At 36.7% G+C, this 17443-nt stretch overlaps 1 protein-coding gene across 1 annotated transcript in view; it reads left to right on the forward strand.

The window, feature by feature from the left end:
* LOC124594903 (alkyldihydroxyacetonephosphate synthase) overlaps positions 1-17443 on the forward strand; it is a 246184-nt gene that overhangs the window by 206642 nt on the left and 22099 nt on the right. Inside the window, exons 8-11 of the mRNA XM_047133378.1 lie at positions 4736-4863; positions 8460-8637; positions 10401-10531; positions 10640-10754. Of these exons, the coding sequence (XP_046989334.1) occupies positions 4736-4863; positions 8460-8637; positions 10401-10531; positions 10640-10754 (552 nt within the window). The remainder of the gene's footprint in view (positions 1-4735; positions 4864-8459; positions 8638-10400; positions 10532-10639; positions 10755-17443) is intronic.

Here is a 17443-nt window from a genome sequence, read left to right on the forward strand (position 1 = left end):
TCTTTTTATTTCAGGTTTCCACCAGCTTTCTGTACCTAGTATTCTGCGAGCTTCACAGCTTTTTTCAGGAGCACTTTGAACTCTTGTCACTTTGTTGTGAATGCTTCAGCAATTAACCAATAGGAATTTAATGCTCTCACCTATGGAGGCACTTGTTCCACTCTTACACTGATACTGTGTGTTTCCTACACCTATCATTATCTAGCCTGAATGGAGAGTTGACTAATCTAAAAAAAAACCTTGTGCACCTCACACACGGTCAGCTATATGGACAGCAGTTCTGATGATTCTACAGTTCTGATGATTCTACAGTTCTCAATCCTATGGCACAAGTCCAGAAAGTCACAGCCTAGCTTCAAAAGTCTCTAGTTCAGTCCTTCCACTTGACTGAGAACCAAGGGGCCACAATCAGTTCTGGGTACAGTGCTGCAGATTGTGAGCTATGTTGGAACTCCATGTGTAATTCTGGCCTTTTCAACATTCTGTGCCAGTCGCTGGAATGATCCATGTATGACCTCAGAGACAAGATGATGGGCATCATTTGTTACAATTTGCACCACAGTCTGCAATATTCCCTCAGTGGCTGCCAGAATAGCCTCTTCAACATGGTGACTGAGGCCCCCCAACCATAGACATTGAGTGCACCTGGTGTTCTCTTGTCTCTTGCTCCTGTTAGCCCAGGGGGACCATCATTTGCCATAATTTTGAACTGCCAAAGTTTAGTACACCCCTACCCTTTTGTGTTCACCTCCTTTTGACATAGAAAAAACAGGTTTCTCCAAAATAGGTGAAGTGAGTCCCATTGACTCAGTTTCAGTGAAAGATACCACCTCGAACCCGTTAGGTAGGGGCATCCTCCGTGGTCGCCATTCATACGGTACACGATGCGTAGAACTACCACTGAAACACCACTCACAGTCAAGTGGATGAATGATGACAGATTCCGTACTTTCTGCAGAGGAGATGTAGGAAAGGATAGTACTTGAGGTACCTTTGGTACTGGTACTAAAGGTACAAGACTCTCAGGAGCTCTTCCAACACACTAATTCACAGCAGCTGCCAGTCATTTTACAGGAGTTATTGCGGTTTCCAGCTGCTTACAAACGTGAACCAACTAGTTCCATGTTCGAGAACAGAATTCACAATGCAGCTGCATTTTGGCTGGTGCAAAGCTTAACATGACTGTGAACAAATAACTTTAAACTAAGTCTGCTGATTATCTCTTATATCTATGGAGCTAAAAAAATTACTAATTCTGTACAAGAATTGAAGTAAATATACAAAACAAGAGTTCTGTTATGGCAACAGAAAAACATATGATAAAAAATACTAATTTCCCAAAAGTTTTTGAGGTTACGGTAGTTATAATTATTAGCAAACTCTAAAATAGAGCTAATTTATGATAAATGTAGATAACATAAACTCCTCTGTAAGGCAAAACTAGATGTAACACAATATGTTTGTTAGATTATTTGTTACAGTAAATAAATCACAAACACTGATTTACTACAAATTAGATTATGCGCAGGACAATGGGAAATTCCAAAAATTCTCAAAAATATACTTTTTTGAGTTGTTATGCAATGAAATTTGGGGGCTATATTATTTGCCAGTAACTGTGAATCACAAAAAGCTGGTTTGCTGTGAAATAAGTTATCCAGACACACTCATATCAGTAATTCATGAAAATATAGTTTTTTAAGTGTCCAAAAATTCTCTGTTTCTCACATAAGTACACAATGAAATTAGAGAATGATTGTTTTGAATGAAGAGAGGCCTACACTTCTCAAAAATTTTAAAACACCACAAGTAAGCTTAAGCCAACAATTGATTATAACAGTAGGAGTTTATCATGGCACTCGCAGATGTCTGAAATTCCACACTTACTGCAGTACAAATGGCTATTGATACAATCAGTGAAACATTATGCAGAAGTGACATGACATCTACAATTTTAAATCGGCACATGAGTCTTGCACATGCAGTTTCACACAGAGGAAAATTCTGAAGTCAGCTTTTAAATGTAAGGAAAAGTTTGAACTGCATGTATTTTTTACTCTGTACCAACTTTTACACTGATATGCCAAAGAAGAACACTGAGTTTAACTCACTCAAAATCTAGAAATTGTGCAGCACAAACACGAAGCACATCTTCTACCTCTACATCTTCTACCTCTCTACCAATGCAACCATCCTGAGCCAGGTGGAGTAAGGTTGTTATATATTCATGAGTGGCAGTGTGTTCCACTTTCAAACTCTTTCAACTAGTCACCGCTGTGGTCACGTCCCTTTCACATAAATACTCCCTGCAAACAAAAATTAATATTTTGTGTAAATAACAACTCACAAAGTAGTGGGTCTGTTAAATTGTCAACTAGCATGTGAACAAACTGAAAACTTTGTTGGTTTTCAGAAAAATATTTTTTTGATTTAGTGTCCATGTACACACAAAAAAGGTTCGTCTGAAATATAGCAATGTTTTCACTCTCATTTTTGTGTCAGACAGTGACTCACTGCCTCTACTATTTGGTAAATTATTATTGTTCCTTTCCTCTTAACCTATTTAGATTATGACATAAGTTTGCACGCCATATTAACAAGTAATATTTCAGTATTCCAGATGTTGTTGATCATTTTAATGTTTCTTCGTGTCAGTGACTATACACATTTTTGTTGATTCTTTCTTCACAATGAAATGGGCATCATTTAATGACTTTAACGAGTTCATTGTTGAATGTCTTCTTATGTTCTTTAAAGAAAAGATGTAACAGAATGGTCCCATAATTTTAAAAACTTAAGTTCAAACAATGTTTAAAACAGACAAATATTAATTATTTTGGATCAAACAGGCAGTTCCAAGCTTGCGGAGTAGGAGAGGTGTTGGCACAAAAAATATTTAACCATTATTTTGAAAGAACTTATTTATGGTACTACATACAACAGATCACTAATTTCAGAATTACATCATGCTAAAATCTCTTGTACTTAAAGTAATGCATTAATGGCTTTCATTACCAAACCGCGAGAGTTTAAATTTGAATTTAGATAAACTTTGCAATGAAACAAACATCCAAAATTTTTAAGTAAACTTTACATTAAATAAATAAACATCAAACATCTAAAACTTTCAGTTTTCAAAGGTTTCTTGAATTAAACAAACAATCCTTTATTTGAAAGTTTACATCAAATTCAAAAGAGGTATCCAAATCTTAACAGTAAATTTAAAGCATTTTAAAAAAAATTAAATGGCAAATAGACAAGTCCCTTTAGCAGTGTGTGGAAATCAATTGACTTGTTTCCAAATGGAACCCGATTTGCATGGCAGCATTTACTCCAGATGGGGCACTCGACTTGCATCACCTATACAAACCACATGTGGCTGTAAGTGTGGCCTTATATCGATTTTAGTAATTCAGCGTCAGCACATGGTAATGGCTCCAGCAACATAGTATTTGTTAAGCACTTAACAACAACCAGGCAAGGTGAGTAAAATATTTTCAACCTTGAAACCACCAGGACTTAACGTAATTAGCAGGTTTCAGGCAACAAATTTAAGCTACCAAGAAAGTTTAGTGCTTAACAAGAGATGTAGCTGGATTGGTTAACAAACAAAATCAGCTACCAAAATTAAAAATAAATGTACAGCACCTGTATCACTTGGTACATCACACTCTTTAAACATGAGGAAAGGTCTTTCCATCGCTTGACTACGTGAACACAAACGAAATCTTTGTATCAAGGATGGCAAACTTCTCACCATTTTACTTTAACATGTATACTTAGAGGAGAATAGTGCTTACCAACAATAAAACTCTGACTGCATCATTCATCACTAGTTTTGTAATTCCATTTCCATATGCCTACACTTAGAAGCCCATCAAAAGCTGACAGCATTCCACATCTGGAGCAATGCCTCCAATCAAAAGCAAACAGCAACTGTATTTGCCAAAAGCATGATCCACACTTAGAATTGACCCAGGATGACATGTGCTGAGACACTGTGTACTTTTTCAAACCTGGTAGTACCCAACCCACGTACATATGACTGCCAGTCCACAGAGGACACAACACACAGCCTATGGTGTAGGGCTAGTTGCATTGTGACTCCACTTCATCTTTCTGCAAGGAAGTACTCACTTTCCAGTCTCACTCTTTCGATGGTGCCACCGAGCTCAATCTTTTAAAACTAGCTGCCCCAGAGTTCCTCTAGTAATCAGAGCTGCTAGCATGAGATATTGAACCAAGATAACCGCTGAAGTAAGGTCAGCTGCATCACAACTCACAGAAAGTGTCACTCTGATGATTAAAAATAATATGTAAGACAGCAGTGTTCAGCTGACATTAATTTTTTTTTTTAGTTTGAGAAGAACTTTATCCCACTTCAAATATTAACTTCTATGTGCAATATTTGTAACAGTTAAGTACTTTTAAAGAGAATAGTCTTAGTAGTAATGTAAAATATCTATGTTCCTTCAATGTTTTCCGAAACTTAGTTTGGGACCAAGCTGAAATATAATTACAAAATATGGTTCAGTTACTCATTTTTGCACAATACAGAAAACAACATAGTTATTAAGCGATGTCTTCTAGTATTATCCAGGTAAATAAATGGCATCTAAAGAGAAATATCTATAATTTAAAGAGTCATCTAATTTCTTTTGGAAAGAGATTATGAATGAATTTTTCTGTTCGTGTCTTTGATTATGGACTTGACACACGTTTTATTGTATTTCAGGAACTCTTGGTGTCATCACTGAAGTTGTAATTAAGATAAGACCTCTCCCAGAGTGCAAAAGATATGGCTCTATTGTGTTCCCAGATTTTGAATCTGGTGTAGCGTGCATGAGGGAAATTGCATTGCAGGTGAGGGAAGTTGCCAATATTAATCACAAACTGAACTAAGAAACAGCTCTTAATTAAAAATTAGCTTGTTTGAATATTTCCTTGTTTCAGATATAATGCTCCATATCAAATCTGTAGTTGATTAATCAAAAATAGAAATAGATAATACTAAAATAATTTAATACTTGAATTTGTTGTTTGTCATGAAATGCTGAAGGTGACACTGACAACTGTCTAAGGAATGTGACACACACAGTATTTAATAACAGTGCAAGAAAAGTAAAATGAAGAACACCACATGAACAGCATATAAAAGTAAAGGGTAATGAAAGCTCAATGGGGCTAGCAAATACATGTTTATTAAAACATTTTGTATGAAGAGGAATAAAATACACTATTCAAAAAAGTTTTAAATTAGGCTCAAATTGTATTATTATTATTATTATTATTATTATTGTTTTCTGTTGGAGTAGATGACATCTCTAATACAGTAGTAAAACAATGTGGAGCAATTACAGCGGATGTTCTGAGTCACATATGTAATGCATCTCTAACTCAAGGTATTTTCCCAGACAGCCATTGTCAGGCCGCTCTACAAAAAGGGGGACACCACAGATGTCAATAATTATCAGCCAGTATCCTTGCTTACAGCATTTACAAAAAGCTTCGAGAAAGTAATGTACTCAAGAGTGGTTAGCCATCTCAGCAGTTCGGATTTCAAAAATGCTGTCCCACTGAGACAGCAATATACAATTTCACTGTCCATGTAATAGTCTTTAAATAGTAAAATGTCACCAATAGGAATTTTCTGTGACTTGTCCAAAGCATTTGATTGTGTGAACCATGACATTATGTTACAGAAATTACAGTTCTATGGTATAAATGGAATAGCATATGAGTGGTTTAAGTCATACCTACATAACAGGAAGCAAAAAGTTTCCTTAGATGTGTCAAGTGACTTAAATAAATTTGCCACTTCATCTAACTGGGATGAAATTACATTAGGTGTTCCACAGGGTTCAATCATGGGACCCCTTCTGTTCTTGATATATGTGAACGACCTCCCTTCCCATCTGAAACCAGAAGCTGAACTGACACTGTTTGCTGATGATACAAGGACCCTTATTAATCCGGTAAAGGAAACTCCAATTGAAAATGATACAAATAAGGTCTTTGGAAAAGTCATTAATTGGTTTTCTGCAAATGGGGTTGTTCTAAACTTTGAAAAAACACAGTACATCCAAATTTCTGCTGCAAAAAAGTATAGTTCCTTTGATAAATATAACACATCAACAGAAGTTGGTAGACAGGGTAGAGCATACTAAGTTTTTGGGTGTACACAAAGGTGAGAATCTTAATTGAAAAATTCATATTTTGGATCTTCTAAAGTGACTAGGTTCAGTAACTTTTGCAATCAGAATAATTGCCAATTTTTAGGATACAAAAAATTAGTAAGCTAACATACTTTGCATACTTGCACTCTCTGATGTCATACAGAATAATATTTTGGGGTAACTCAACATTTAGACAAAAAGTATTCACTGCTCAAAAGAAAGTGGTTAGCATAATGTGTGGAGTTCATAGTCGCACATATTGTAGGCATATTTTTAAAAGATTGGGAATTCTTACAACAGCCTCACAGTACATTTACTCACTAATGAAATTTGTTCTCAACAACATGGACTGGTTTAAAAACAACAGTGACATTCATGATTATAATACCAGAAAAAAGAAAGACTTACACTATCCTTTACTCAACCTATCTTTGGCACAGAAAGGGGTGAAATATGGTGCTATAAAAATTTTCGACAAATTACCAGATGAAATAAAATGTCTGACAGACAGCAGTAATAGCTTCAAAAATAAATTGCTATCATCTCTCCTCGGCAACTCCTTCTATACCATAGATGAATTCTTGAATAGAAATAAATAAATCTATAAATACAGTATATGCATTTTGTGCCATTTAAGGGAATGGGGTAAATAATAGAAATATTAATCCTTAACTCTGTATTTTATTATATATATTAAAAAATCTTGTTTCATATGTGCATTTCTTGTGCACTTGACACGTTCCACATCATAACGGCTACCATACCATGAGACTGATCAATGGAACACGCACCCAACTAACTAACTGTTATTATTATTAAGCAATGGAAACTCCAGGTAGGAATATTAACAATGCAGGAAAAATTAGATTGCTACTTACTGTAAAGATGAAATGTTAAGTTTCAGACGGGCACAATTAAAAGACACTTACACATAAGCTTTAGGCCACAGCCTTCATCAGAAAAAGAGGAACACACACCATGCATTTACACAAGTAAGCACACCTCACACACACATGACTACCAGCTCCAACAGCTCAGGCCAGAATGCACATGGTGGAGTCACATGGTGTTAAATGTTACCCAGTAGCAGATTATCACTTTTCATATGTTCACTTTCAAACAGATGACTTTTATTACGGTTATTGTTCTGTTTGTACAAGGGGCATTCAGTGAGTAATGCAACACCTTTTCCCCTTAAAGCAGGTTGGTTTTATTCAGGATTCAAATATACCATATTATTCTTCATTCTTTTGGCTACAAAACCATATTGTTCAACAAATCTCCATTCAATCCAATGACCTTATGCCATCTTACTGGGAGGGCCTAAAAGTCTGCAACCTACCACTCTTCTGGTTGACATCAGAGCCAATGTCTTGCTGTATCAATAACCTCTACATCATCCATGTACTGCTGCCTGGAAAGTGCATCCTTCATTGGGTCAAACCCATGGAAGTCAGCAGGTATGAGATCCAGGCTGTAGAGTGAATGAGGAAGAACTGTCCAGTGAAGTTTTGTAGTCTCCTCTCAGGTGTGCAGAATTGTGTGAAGCTTTTCATTGTTACGGAGAAGTTCATTTGCATTTTTGTCAATATTGTGAGGTTAGTACAGCTGTGTGCGGCTTGCTAGCATGGGAGAGATCAGACAGGTTTACACAACCTTGTTGCTTCACTGCCAAGTCTCCATAGACATTCTGCAAGTGCCTGCAAATATCTGTGATGGTCCGGTTTTCTGCCAAAAGAAACAATGGCAGCACTCTGCTGGCAACACATCTACGTTGCAGAGGCCTTTTTGAAGGCTACGTTTAGCGCTGCCACATATCGCAACTTCATGGTACTATAGAGGCTGAAGTAAGAATATTCCAAGATGCCCAACAGCAAATTCAGAATTTTTAAACTGAAGTTGACCAAGGAAAAAATGTATTGCATTGTGTGTTGAACAACTCTTATGTTATCTTTTTAAATTAGAATGATATTTTTCATTTCCTGTGCCACTTGGATCTTAAGTTCTTACATTCACATATATGGATGTAGTAAAAAACTTTTTTGATCTGCTTAGCTACATATTTAAGGTACATGCATAGCCTGCATATTATTATTTAGAAACAATAGTAGTAACAGTGAGAGCGACTCTTGAATTAAGAGAGAAAACTAGCTAAGGTTTTGAGATTTAATTTTCTTCCCTTAGACTTGTAGTATTGGAATTATATTAATGTATTTTTAATGTCAATTTGTTGCTGTCTATGCACGTAACCTGACACTAATGAGCAATTTTACTTTTTTCTAGCGGTGCCAGCCTGCTTCTGTCCGCCTAATGGATAATGAACAATTTAAATTTGGTCAGTCATTAAAGCAGCCTACAGGGTATATGGGACTGTTGCTTGAGGGTCTGAAGAAACTTTACATCACTAAAATAAAAGGATTTGATTTAGACACCCTGTGTGTTGCTACACTGTTGTTTGAGGGTAAGCAGAATCCTGGCATTGTGTTTTAGTTGTTTATGTAATAACCAGGGAGATTTAATGCATGCCTTTTTTGTGTGTATTTCTGCTTCATTGGTTAGTATAGCAACATTTGTTGAGGGCAGAGGCAGATATCTTGTATGCCCAAGATACTGTTTGGTGTATAAAAGCCTGTCACAAATAAAACTGTGAAGTTGCTAGAATAATATAACAGTAGTATCCTGATTAATGTACAATAGAGGAGTGTCACTTATAACTGTGCAGATGTTGCAGATGGCCTGTCAAAAACTGCACTACACTGAGTCTACAACATTAATTATGATACTCTTGTGTTAGTAGTGGTGATGGTGGTAATTACTATGTCTAATTCATATTTCTGATGAACTGTAATTCCTAACCCATATAGCTGGTTATTATTTCTCATCATCCTCATCAGTTATGTAAAATGAATATAAATGATTTAAATCTGCTATTGACAACATACAATTTGCTTGTTAATGCATTTAGTACATGGCTGTTCTGTGATGTTTTTATGGTACTAAAATAACTTATCCAGGTAATTAATTTTAGGTATTACTGCACAATGTTCCTTTATTTTGTTGTTCCACTAAAATGTTCCAGTTCAACTCTTCTTCCCTTGTTTCATCTTTGTTCTAGATGTTCATTAACCCTTTATATGCAAGGCAAAAAAAAAATTTCCAATGTAACGAAATTGTCTTTGAATTTTTAATCATCCACAGTGTTTTTATTTAGTTTTACAAGAATCTCTTGCTTTTCATGATAAATAGTTGTAGACTGAGATTTCAGTTGTTTGGTTCACTATTTTTCTCATTTCAGTAAATAATTTTAAGCTTTCATTTAACTAATTTCCTACATCTTCAGTGATATGCTTCTCTTTGAAAGCTGATCAGTAGTAGAAATAATCTTACCATTGTACCTAACCTTGCAAAAGAATCCTACTGTCCAAATTACAGTTACCTATGAAAACTTGTAACTCTACCGGTAAGATGTACAAAACAAGAATAGGCTCTTCTGTTGTAAACATTGTTATGTTCTGGTTTAAGAAAACTGTAAGAGACCTAGGCGTGAATAGAGTAAGCAGCTTCATATGGGTCTGGAACGCAGATGTTATTCAGTCATGATGAGGCTTGCTCCGGACAGACAACCGCGGTCTTTGAATGAACACCATAACAACATCACACATCACACTCATGATCGAGTGGTATTCCAATGAAGATGGTACACGTGTTTAGTAAACTGTTTTTGGTAGACAAACGAAGGTATCGGACCAGAAAACAACAGCCTGTTATGTACAATTTAACAGTCCTGACATTTCTCTCCATCGTGCATTATTTCTGTCAGGCATTTATATGTAATTATAGATGCCGCGAGTGTCCCATAATACTGTGATAGTGATAGCATTATTAATTGTAACAAAATGCTTTGACTAAGGTAGTGCAGCTGTTTCACTGTGTATGGTCATTTTCTTAGTATGTCAGAAAATAGTCAGTGATTAAATACTTATACTGAATCCCTCTGAGATAAAGATATTGGTTCTTGGAATTCTGTGGACTTAAAATGATTGTTATACACTATCTCCAGATTATTTCACAAATATTGTAATCCATTATTGCACTTATGTAATGTATTCCTTAAAAACCATCATCTTCAACTGTAAAGATTCAGGTATAGTGTGATGTAACCTCATGCAGCATAAATGTGCTGAATTTGTACATGTTGCACATTTTATTTAAAATTATTTACAGGTGACAGAAAAACTGTTGAAGCCCAAGAGAAAAGAATATATGAAATAGCAGATCATTTTGGAGGAGTACCTGCAGGAGAAAAGAATGGTGAAAGAGGATACATGTTGACATTTGTGATAGCCTATATCCGAGTAAGTAAAGTTTGTAAATGGGATAAAAAAATATTGCCTTATTCATAGTTCTTCACCAATATTGGCAATAAAACAAGCTCCTCCACTAATCCTAAAATTCTTTTACAGGATCTTGGGCTAGAATACAATGTAGTTGCAGAATCGTTTGAAACATCTGTTCCTTGGGATCGAACATTATCATTATGCAATAATGTGAAACATCGTCTGTCTCAAGAATGTCAAGGTGGATAAGTGCTTACTATATAATAAACATCAGTAATTATAAAATAATACCAGTGTTTCATGCTATAGTAAAGTTTTAACAGAATTGAAAATTTTAAACATTCTTCTTCACATAAAAATTTTACAATTCGTGTTACCAAGTGAAGTTCAAGTAAAGTAGAGCTGCTTTAAAATATCACTTCTTTAGATTATATGCACATACTGCTTGTTCATTGGCATGATTTGGCAATACTCACGTATGAAAAATCTTAGCTACAAATGAAGATAACTTAGCGCCCGAAGTGCTTGAAATGGGGTTGTTTCCACCAACGTTCGTATGTCCATATTGCCTGTTATCACATATAAATTTAAGAACTAAACATGAAATGCATATAACCGTGGGTAAATTAAAATTTTTATACTACCATTACAAATAGCATAATACTATTAAAATTAACTAATTTGGCATCCACTTAGACACACTTCTTTTTTGGAGTCCTACACAATTGTGTGTGTGTAGGTTTAGTTCCACAAAAAATTTGTTTGTGCTATGCTTGTTACACAATGTAATTCTAATTTTTGTACAAAGCAGATTATCCTTTTTACTAAAAATTGTGGTCTCATTCAAAATAATTGAAACAGTTGCACTTAATAAATGAAAAGCACCAGTTTGGCTTTTGTTCTACAAAAGCAAACTGGTGCTTTTCATTTATTATAATGTTGTTCCACCAAGAACCGACAGAAGATTCTGTTAACAGTTGTACTTGTTTAATAAATGTAATTATGAGAGTTGTTAAGAATAAGACTATGAATGTAGTCTTTTGTGTGTGTCACGGTAACTATTAACTTGATAATCTTCAATAAGAACTGGCAAACTCTTCTTGATTTCTTTGAATGCTCTGTCTGCAAATTCTGTAATTTAACTCTGCAGGTTTCGTAGGGCCATGTGAACCAAAAGCTATGTGGTCATAGAGTGAATCACTACTTAATTAAGGGGCAAAAAAAAAAAAAAAAAAGATGAAATTTAAAATCAGATAAAGAAGACTAAAAAGGTTTACAGTAATATAAATAATATGGTTTGGAACATGGCCCTGAACTGCTACTAGGAACTTTTATACACAATAAAAGAAGTGTGCCACGAAGAAGCTTTTCCACTTATATTTGAAAACATGGCATTTCTCTCTCAAATTTAGAATATTTTTTGTGAATTCAGAGTTGCCCAGAAATACTGCTGTGAGTTGCGCTGCATGTAATATAATGTAGAGGTTAGCATCACTGGCCGGTGTGTACTGATTACCATGTCAAACCCAGCCACTAGCAATTATTTTTTATTTAGAATTTATCTTTTCTGTATGGTTCTTGGAATTTCTTATATCAGTAATGTTCATGTGTTCTGGAATATTCTGTGTGTGTATGCTAAGTACTCCAAAACATGTATATCAAAGTCGCTCCAATTAGGCAATGTAAAGGCTATCGCCTACATGGACTAGTACCAGAATACAAGGAGTACATCATTCCCCAGGTCCGTATAGTCAGGGGAAACCAATGGATTCCAAAACTACAAGAAGTCAGCTGCACATCAGGCACCCAACAGCCTTTTCTGGAGATGCTAGTCAGGACCCAACAAAATGACTGGAAGGATTTCACTTAGTCACCAGACAGAAAAAGTGGGATGACATGATGTGTTTGGCAAATGTGTATGGTGACTTTAATGGCATAGCCCAACAGTGGTTCGAGAGCAATGAAGGAAAGCTGAATAACTGGGACAAATTCCAGGCCAAACTAAAGAAAACAATTGGTGACAATCAGCATCAAGCCCATATAGCAGAATAACAGTTGGAAAACAGCGTCCAGCTCCATGTAGAAATGATACGTCTTATATACCGAATGTTTTGGCCCTACGCCACATTGTGAATCCGAATATGACAGAAGCCGACTGAGTAACGTACTTGGTGAAAGGAGTCACAGAAGATGTGTAAAGGACGTCACAAAAACCGAGGAGTTTCATCAGGTGGTGACAGCACATCAAGGAAAAGCAATAGAAAAGAGTTGGACAAAAGAAATATGATCGACTCAACTGTGAGAATTGTCAGACCAAGCAAGCAGAAGATAGCAGTCGTGAATGTGAACTATTTGTCAGAAGGTAATAGAGAATGTTGAAGATAAGTGGTACCCATCTGTTGCACCTATCTTTGCCACCAGTTGAACACGCCAGGAAGAATGCAATCAACCAACTCGGACTTAGGCCATGGCTGTTAAACGACAACCCAGCACATGACCAACACAGGCACAACCATCTCCTCCATCAAGTATAATGGCTGCAGAACAACAGACATTTGGAGGACAGAGGACAACACTCCAGTATGTTTCCACTGTGGATGCCTGGGACACTTTGTACACTTATGCAGAGAAAGAAGATGAGTTTTAAATGACTAAAACAACACAAAAAGTCGGCTATGCATCCCAGTCAGCTGCAGACAATTATAGCCAATGTGTAGAAAAAGCCATTACCCGATGAGGTCACTCCTGAACATACCATAGCCAATACCTATCTCCATACTTAGCTGCCAAGTTTAGCAAAACTAAATAAGGTGACCATTTATGGAGGTGAGACTGCCAAAGATGGAAATCCTCCATGGATGACAGTTACCAAGTGGTCAAGAAATCTCATCACTGCTGTCATGGGCCAATGTGCCCAGCCACTAGTTTGCTGATGAGCTTCTTTTTCTATCGTCTAATTCTAATCATTGATTGCTCAAGAAGATTATGTTCTGTGATACAAAAGCAATTGTGCTGAAGTTCTGAATACATCCAGCCAACAGGAGCACATATTACAAGAATAACTGTCAGTGACCGAACACAGCTTTTTGAATTTGTCATTTTAATAAAATGTAGTCATTATGCCAGTGCTTGATTTGTGACAGTACACTTTACCATTAGCTCCAAATAAAAAAACTTAGATCCACAGATTTTGAGATATAGTATGACAGAACTTTTGCGGTGGTTGAAGCGATGTAAAGAAATGTTGTATTCACACTTTAAAAGGCTTATAAAGGTGTTACAATAGCATTTTAAGAAGTCTAAATTTCAAGAACACCCCCTGGAAGGTAACAGTAGTCAAAACTCTTGTTTTTGCAAGTCAATCACTGTGGAGTGTTATTCTTGGACAGAACTTCTTGCAAGTGCCACAAGCAGTCATAGACTGTAGGTCAGAGCATCAGATTGATGAAGCTATTCCAATAAGCACACACAACAATATTGCTCTAGGCAGTTGGTTGCCAGTGAAGACATTATCCTGCCATCATTGAGATGAGTTGCGGTTGTCAGTCTAGATGGTGTGTTAAACTGTGAAGCTTTTGTTGATTACAATAAGCTACTCATGCTCACAAATGAAATCTGCCTACCAGCAAAGATCATAAACATTACGGATGGACAACTAAAACTTCGTATCACTAATTGTCGAGAGCAGTCACAACTCGACCCTGTAGGTATGTGTGTAGGAACAGCTGAACCAGTCCAAGATGGCAGCTCAGTGTCATAGACAAAGAATTGTGCTCCACTACCACTACAGACAGTGGAGTGAAGGAAACCACTATCAAACTACCAACAGTCTGGCTTGACTGAGAAACAACATTGGCAAGTTTTAGCCATGCTGCAACAATTTTTAGATGCTTTCTTATCCAGGGTGGAGAAAAGATAGGCAAAGCATTCAATGGTAAAACACTGTATCAACACTGGGAATCATCCACTAATTAACCATTGCTCTTATTGGGTGTCACCAACTGAACAATGGATATCCTGGGAAGAAGTGGAGAAGATGCTTCAATATGACATTATTGAACCTTCAGAGAGTCTTTGGTCCTCTCCTACGGTCCTCACAAAGAAGAATGATAGCACGTGACATATCTTCATCAACCATCAATGACCAAAAAATCATGAAGAATGATGGCTAGTTGTTACTGTTCATTGATGACACCCTAGACTACCTGAAACAGTTAAGGTATTCCTTGACTATATGCAGGCAGTACTGGCAAATCAAGGCTGATGAGGCTCAATGGGAAAAGACAGCCTTCATAACTCCTGACTGCGTCTAGTTATGCCATTTGGACTATGTAAGGTTCATTCCACCTTTGAATTTACGATGGACAACCTGCTCTTACTTCTTAAATGGGTGATGTGTCTTTGTTGTCGGTTTTTTGAAGACATTTGATGACTATGTAAGTCACCTGATGACTGTATAAGACAGCATGCCTCCACCTCAATCCGAAAAAATTTCTGTCTGTAGCTCAAGAAATAAAAATTGTATGGCACCCAGTTAATGGCGATGGTGTCCATGCTGAACCGTAGAAAATACAGGCAGTCACAGATTTTCTGACTCCTCTGCATGTTGATGTCATCAGAACTTTTCTGGAAAGTACTTGTACTGATAGTGATTCATAAAGGACTTATATACCAAGGCATGTCCCTTGGTAGAACTGCTACAATGAGACACCAAATTTTCCTAGAATAAGGTACAATAAAGAACTTTCCTTTTCGTTAAGGAGGTGCTATTACCTTATCAAGTCCAAACATTTTATGACAAGAATGCTGAGATAGGGCTTCACACTAATGCTAGTGATTATGGGATTGGCGCAGTTGTAGTGCAGATTCAGGAAGGTGCTGAAAAGGTGATAGCTTATGCTTCCATAGTTCTCTTGGTGTCCAAGAGGAACTACTCTGCAATTGAGGAAGATTGCCTTTTAGTTCTGGAGTGTCATGGCGTGGTGTTTCTCAGCCATTGTTATGACAACAATGTAAATGGTGTGAAGAGTGTGAAAGTTATTATGAATGGGAGCAATGAATTATTGTATTAAGAAGAATTAATAAAAGAGTTCAACGTGGAATTCTTCAGAGTTGTTTAAGTAATTGGAAGAAAATCTCCATTCTTTTTCAGTGCCCAAACAAGAAAAGAGGTGACAAAGTCCACAAACTACTGCTTGGAACACCTGCCTGGTGGGTCTGAATTGGCAAGGCAGCAAAATAGGCTACCGCAAGAAATTTTATTAGTACATGTCCTCATTGAGGTCAAGAGGGTGACAGATTATAATTCCTACCAATCACACTTCCTTGAACAGAGTTTACTTGATTTGGTGCCCTAGAGCAACACTTGAGATAGAGGTACTGAAGGAAGGGAATGGTAATTGGAACTAGATGACGTTGAGAAAACAAAAAAATATGTCATCGCTCTGGGCAGCTGATGTCAACAACAGACGAAACACTATAGTATGCATGTCATGCAATTCTACGAACTGATTTACATTCACAACAAACATTAATGTCAATTAAATTGAGAAGAGAGAATTTTAATGAAGAGTTATCAGTGCTGCAAGCTACTTGAATTATCCATTGAGCTGTCCTCAGCTTGAAACCCAGTTTCCTTTTTTCATTGTATGGTTGGATAAACTAAGTTCACTGTTTTTGTATAGCGTGTCTAAACATAGTGCCTTAAGGGGATACGGAATCACCTATCCCCGCAATGTTAATATATGCCTACTATAGGGAACATTTTCTCACAAACTACTGGAGACAGAGAGGTAAAAATTTTACTGTATGTGCATTCATATGTTACAACAATACTGAAACAACAGTTTATTGTCAAAGTATTTTCTTACAGAGATATTGTACATTTATTTTTAAGTAAATTTTTTCCATCGCTTTTTACTAGACTATCACCCCTAAGTCTTTTGTAAATCAAGTAATTAAAAAATCGTTGTTTCAGTATGTAATAGGGACCTATGTCACTACGTCATAAAAATTTCAGACTTCTAGGTTGACCAGTACCTGAGATAATGTTCCTAGATGAAGTAAAAAGTAAACTTACGGGAAACGGAGAAAGAAGATTAAAACATTCCTGATCCGTAGCTAATACCCCCTTCACAGTCTTCATAATCATCTTCAAGTCTTCTTTTGGCACCCCTCTGCACCTGTCTTGCTTTTTTCACTAATGTCTTGATTATATTATCAGCATGCCTTAGTCTGTGCTGATCTAAAAAGAACATAGCACGTACCGTACGGGAACCAACACACATACCCAACTTTTGAAGGACCTGGCATTTAGTTATATTTCCAAGATTGAAGGTTGCCACAGCATCATACACACCAAAATGTAGTGTATTAATTCCGACAAACACTGTTTTTGGGAGACGATGCCATATCACACTATTCAAGCACTCGTTGGGGTTCTGCGTTTTTCCGTGAAGACATTTCATCAGAAGACTTCTGTCAGCCAGATCTCTGAAAATGGGCTTTATTTCTGCCATGATGGCTGATGGTAGACTGTGGTGGTGAATGTATTTCTCTCCTGTTGTTAGTCCCCTATTGTATTTACACCAGCTGTTTTCACCTTTGGGGCACAAACCATGTTGTGGATGCTCATCCGTGGATGCGGTGTGGAAATATAAAGCCCATATAGCTCTCCTCATTTCTTCAAGATTGCCTGTATTTTGCCTGATTGCAAGGCCATAGCAGTTCTGAATGTGGTCTATTATGGAATCAGTCAATCTTCCTCTGCCATCCAAGGTTTTCCCATCATCTAGTTTTTTCCCTTTCATAACTGATTTTAACCTTCTCAGCCTGGCACCCATTCTCTTCTGCACATGTCCTATACATTCAAGTTTGCTTATATTGACACTGTTCCCATATGGTTTGCTTTCCAAAACTTCTTTGAATGCT

This window comes from Schistocerca americana, chromosome 2 (assembly GCF_021461395.2).
Source record: "Schistocerca americana isolate TAMUIC-IGC-003095 chromosome 2, iqSchAmer2.1, whole genome shotgun sequence".
Lineage (NCBI taxonomy): Eukaryota > Metazoa > Arthropoda > Insecta > Orthoptera > Acrididae > Schistocerca > Schistocerca americana.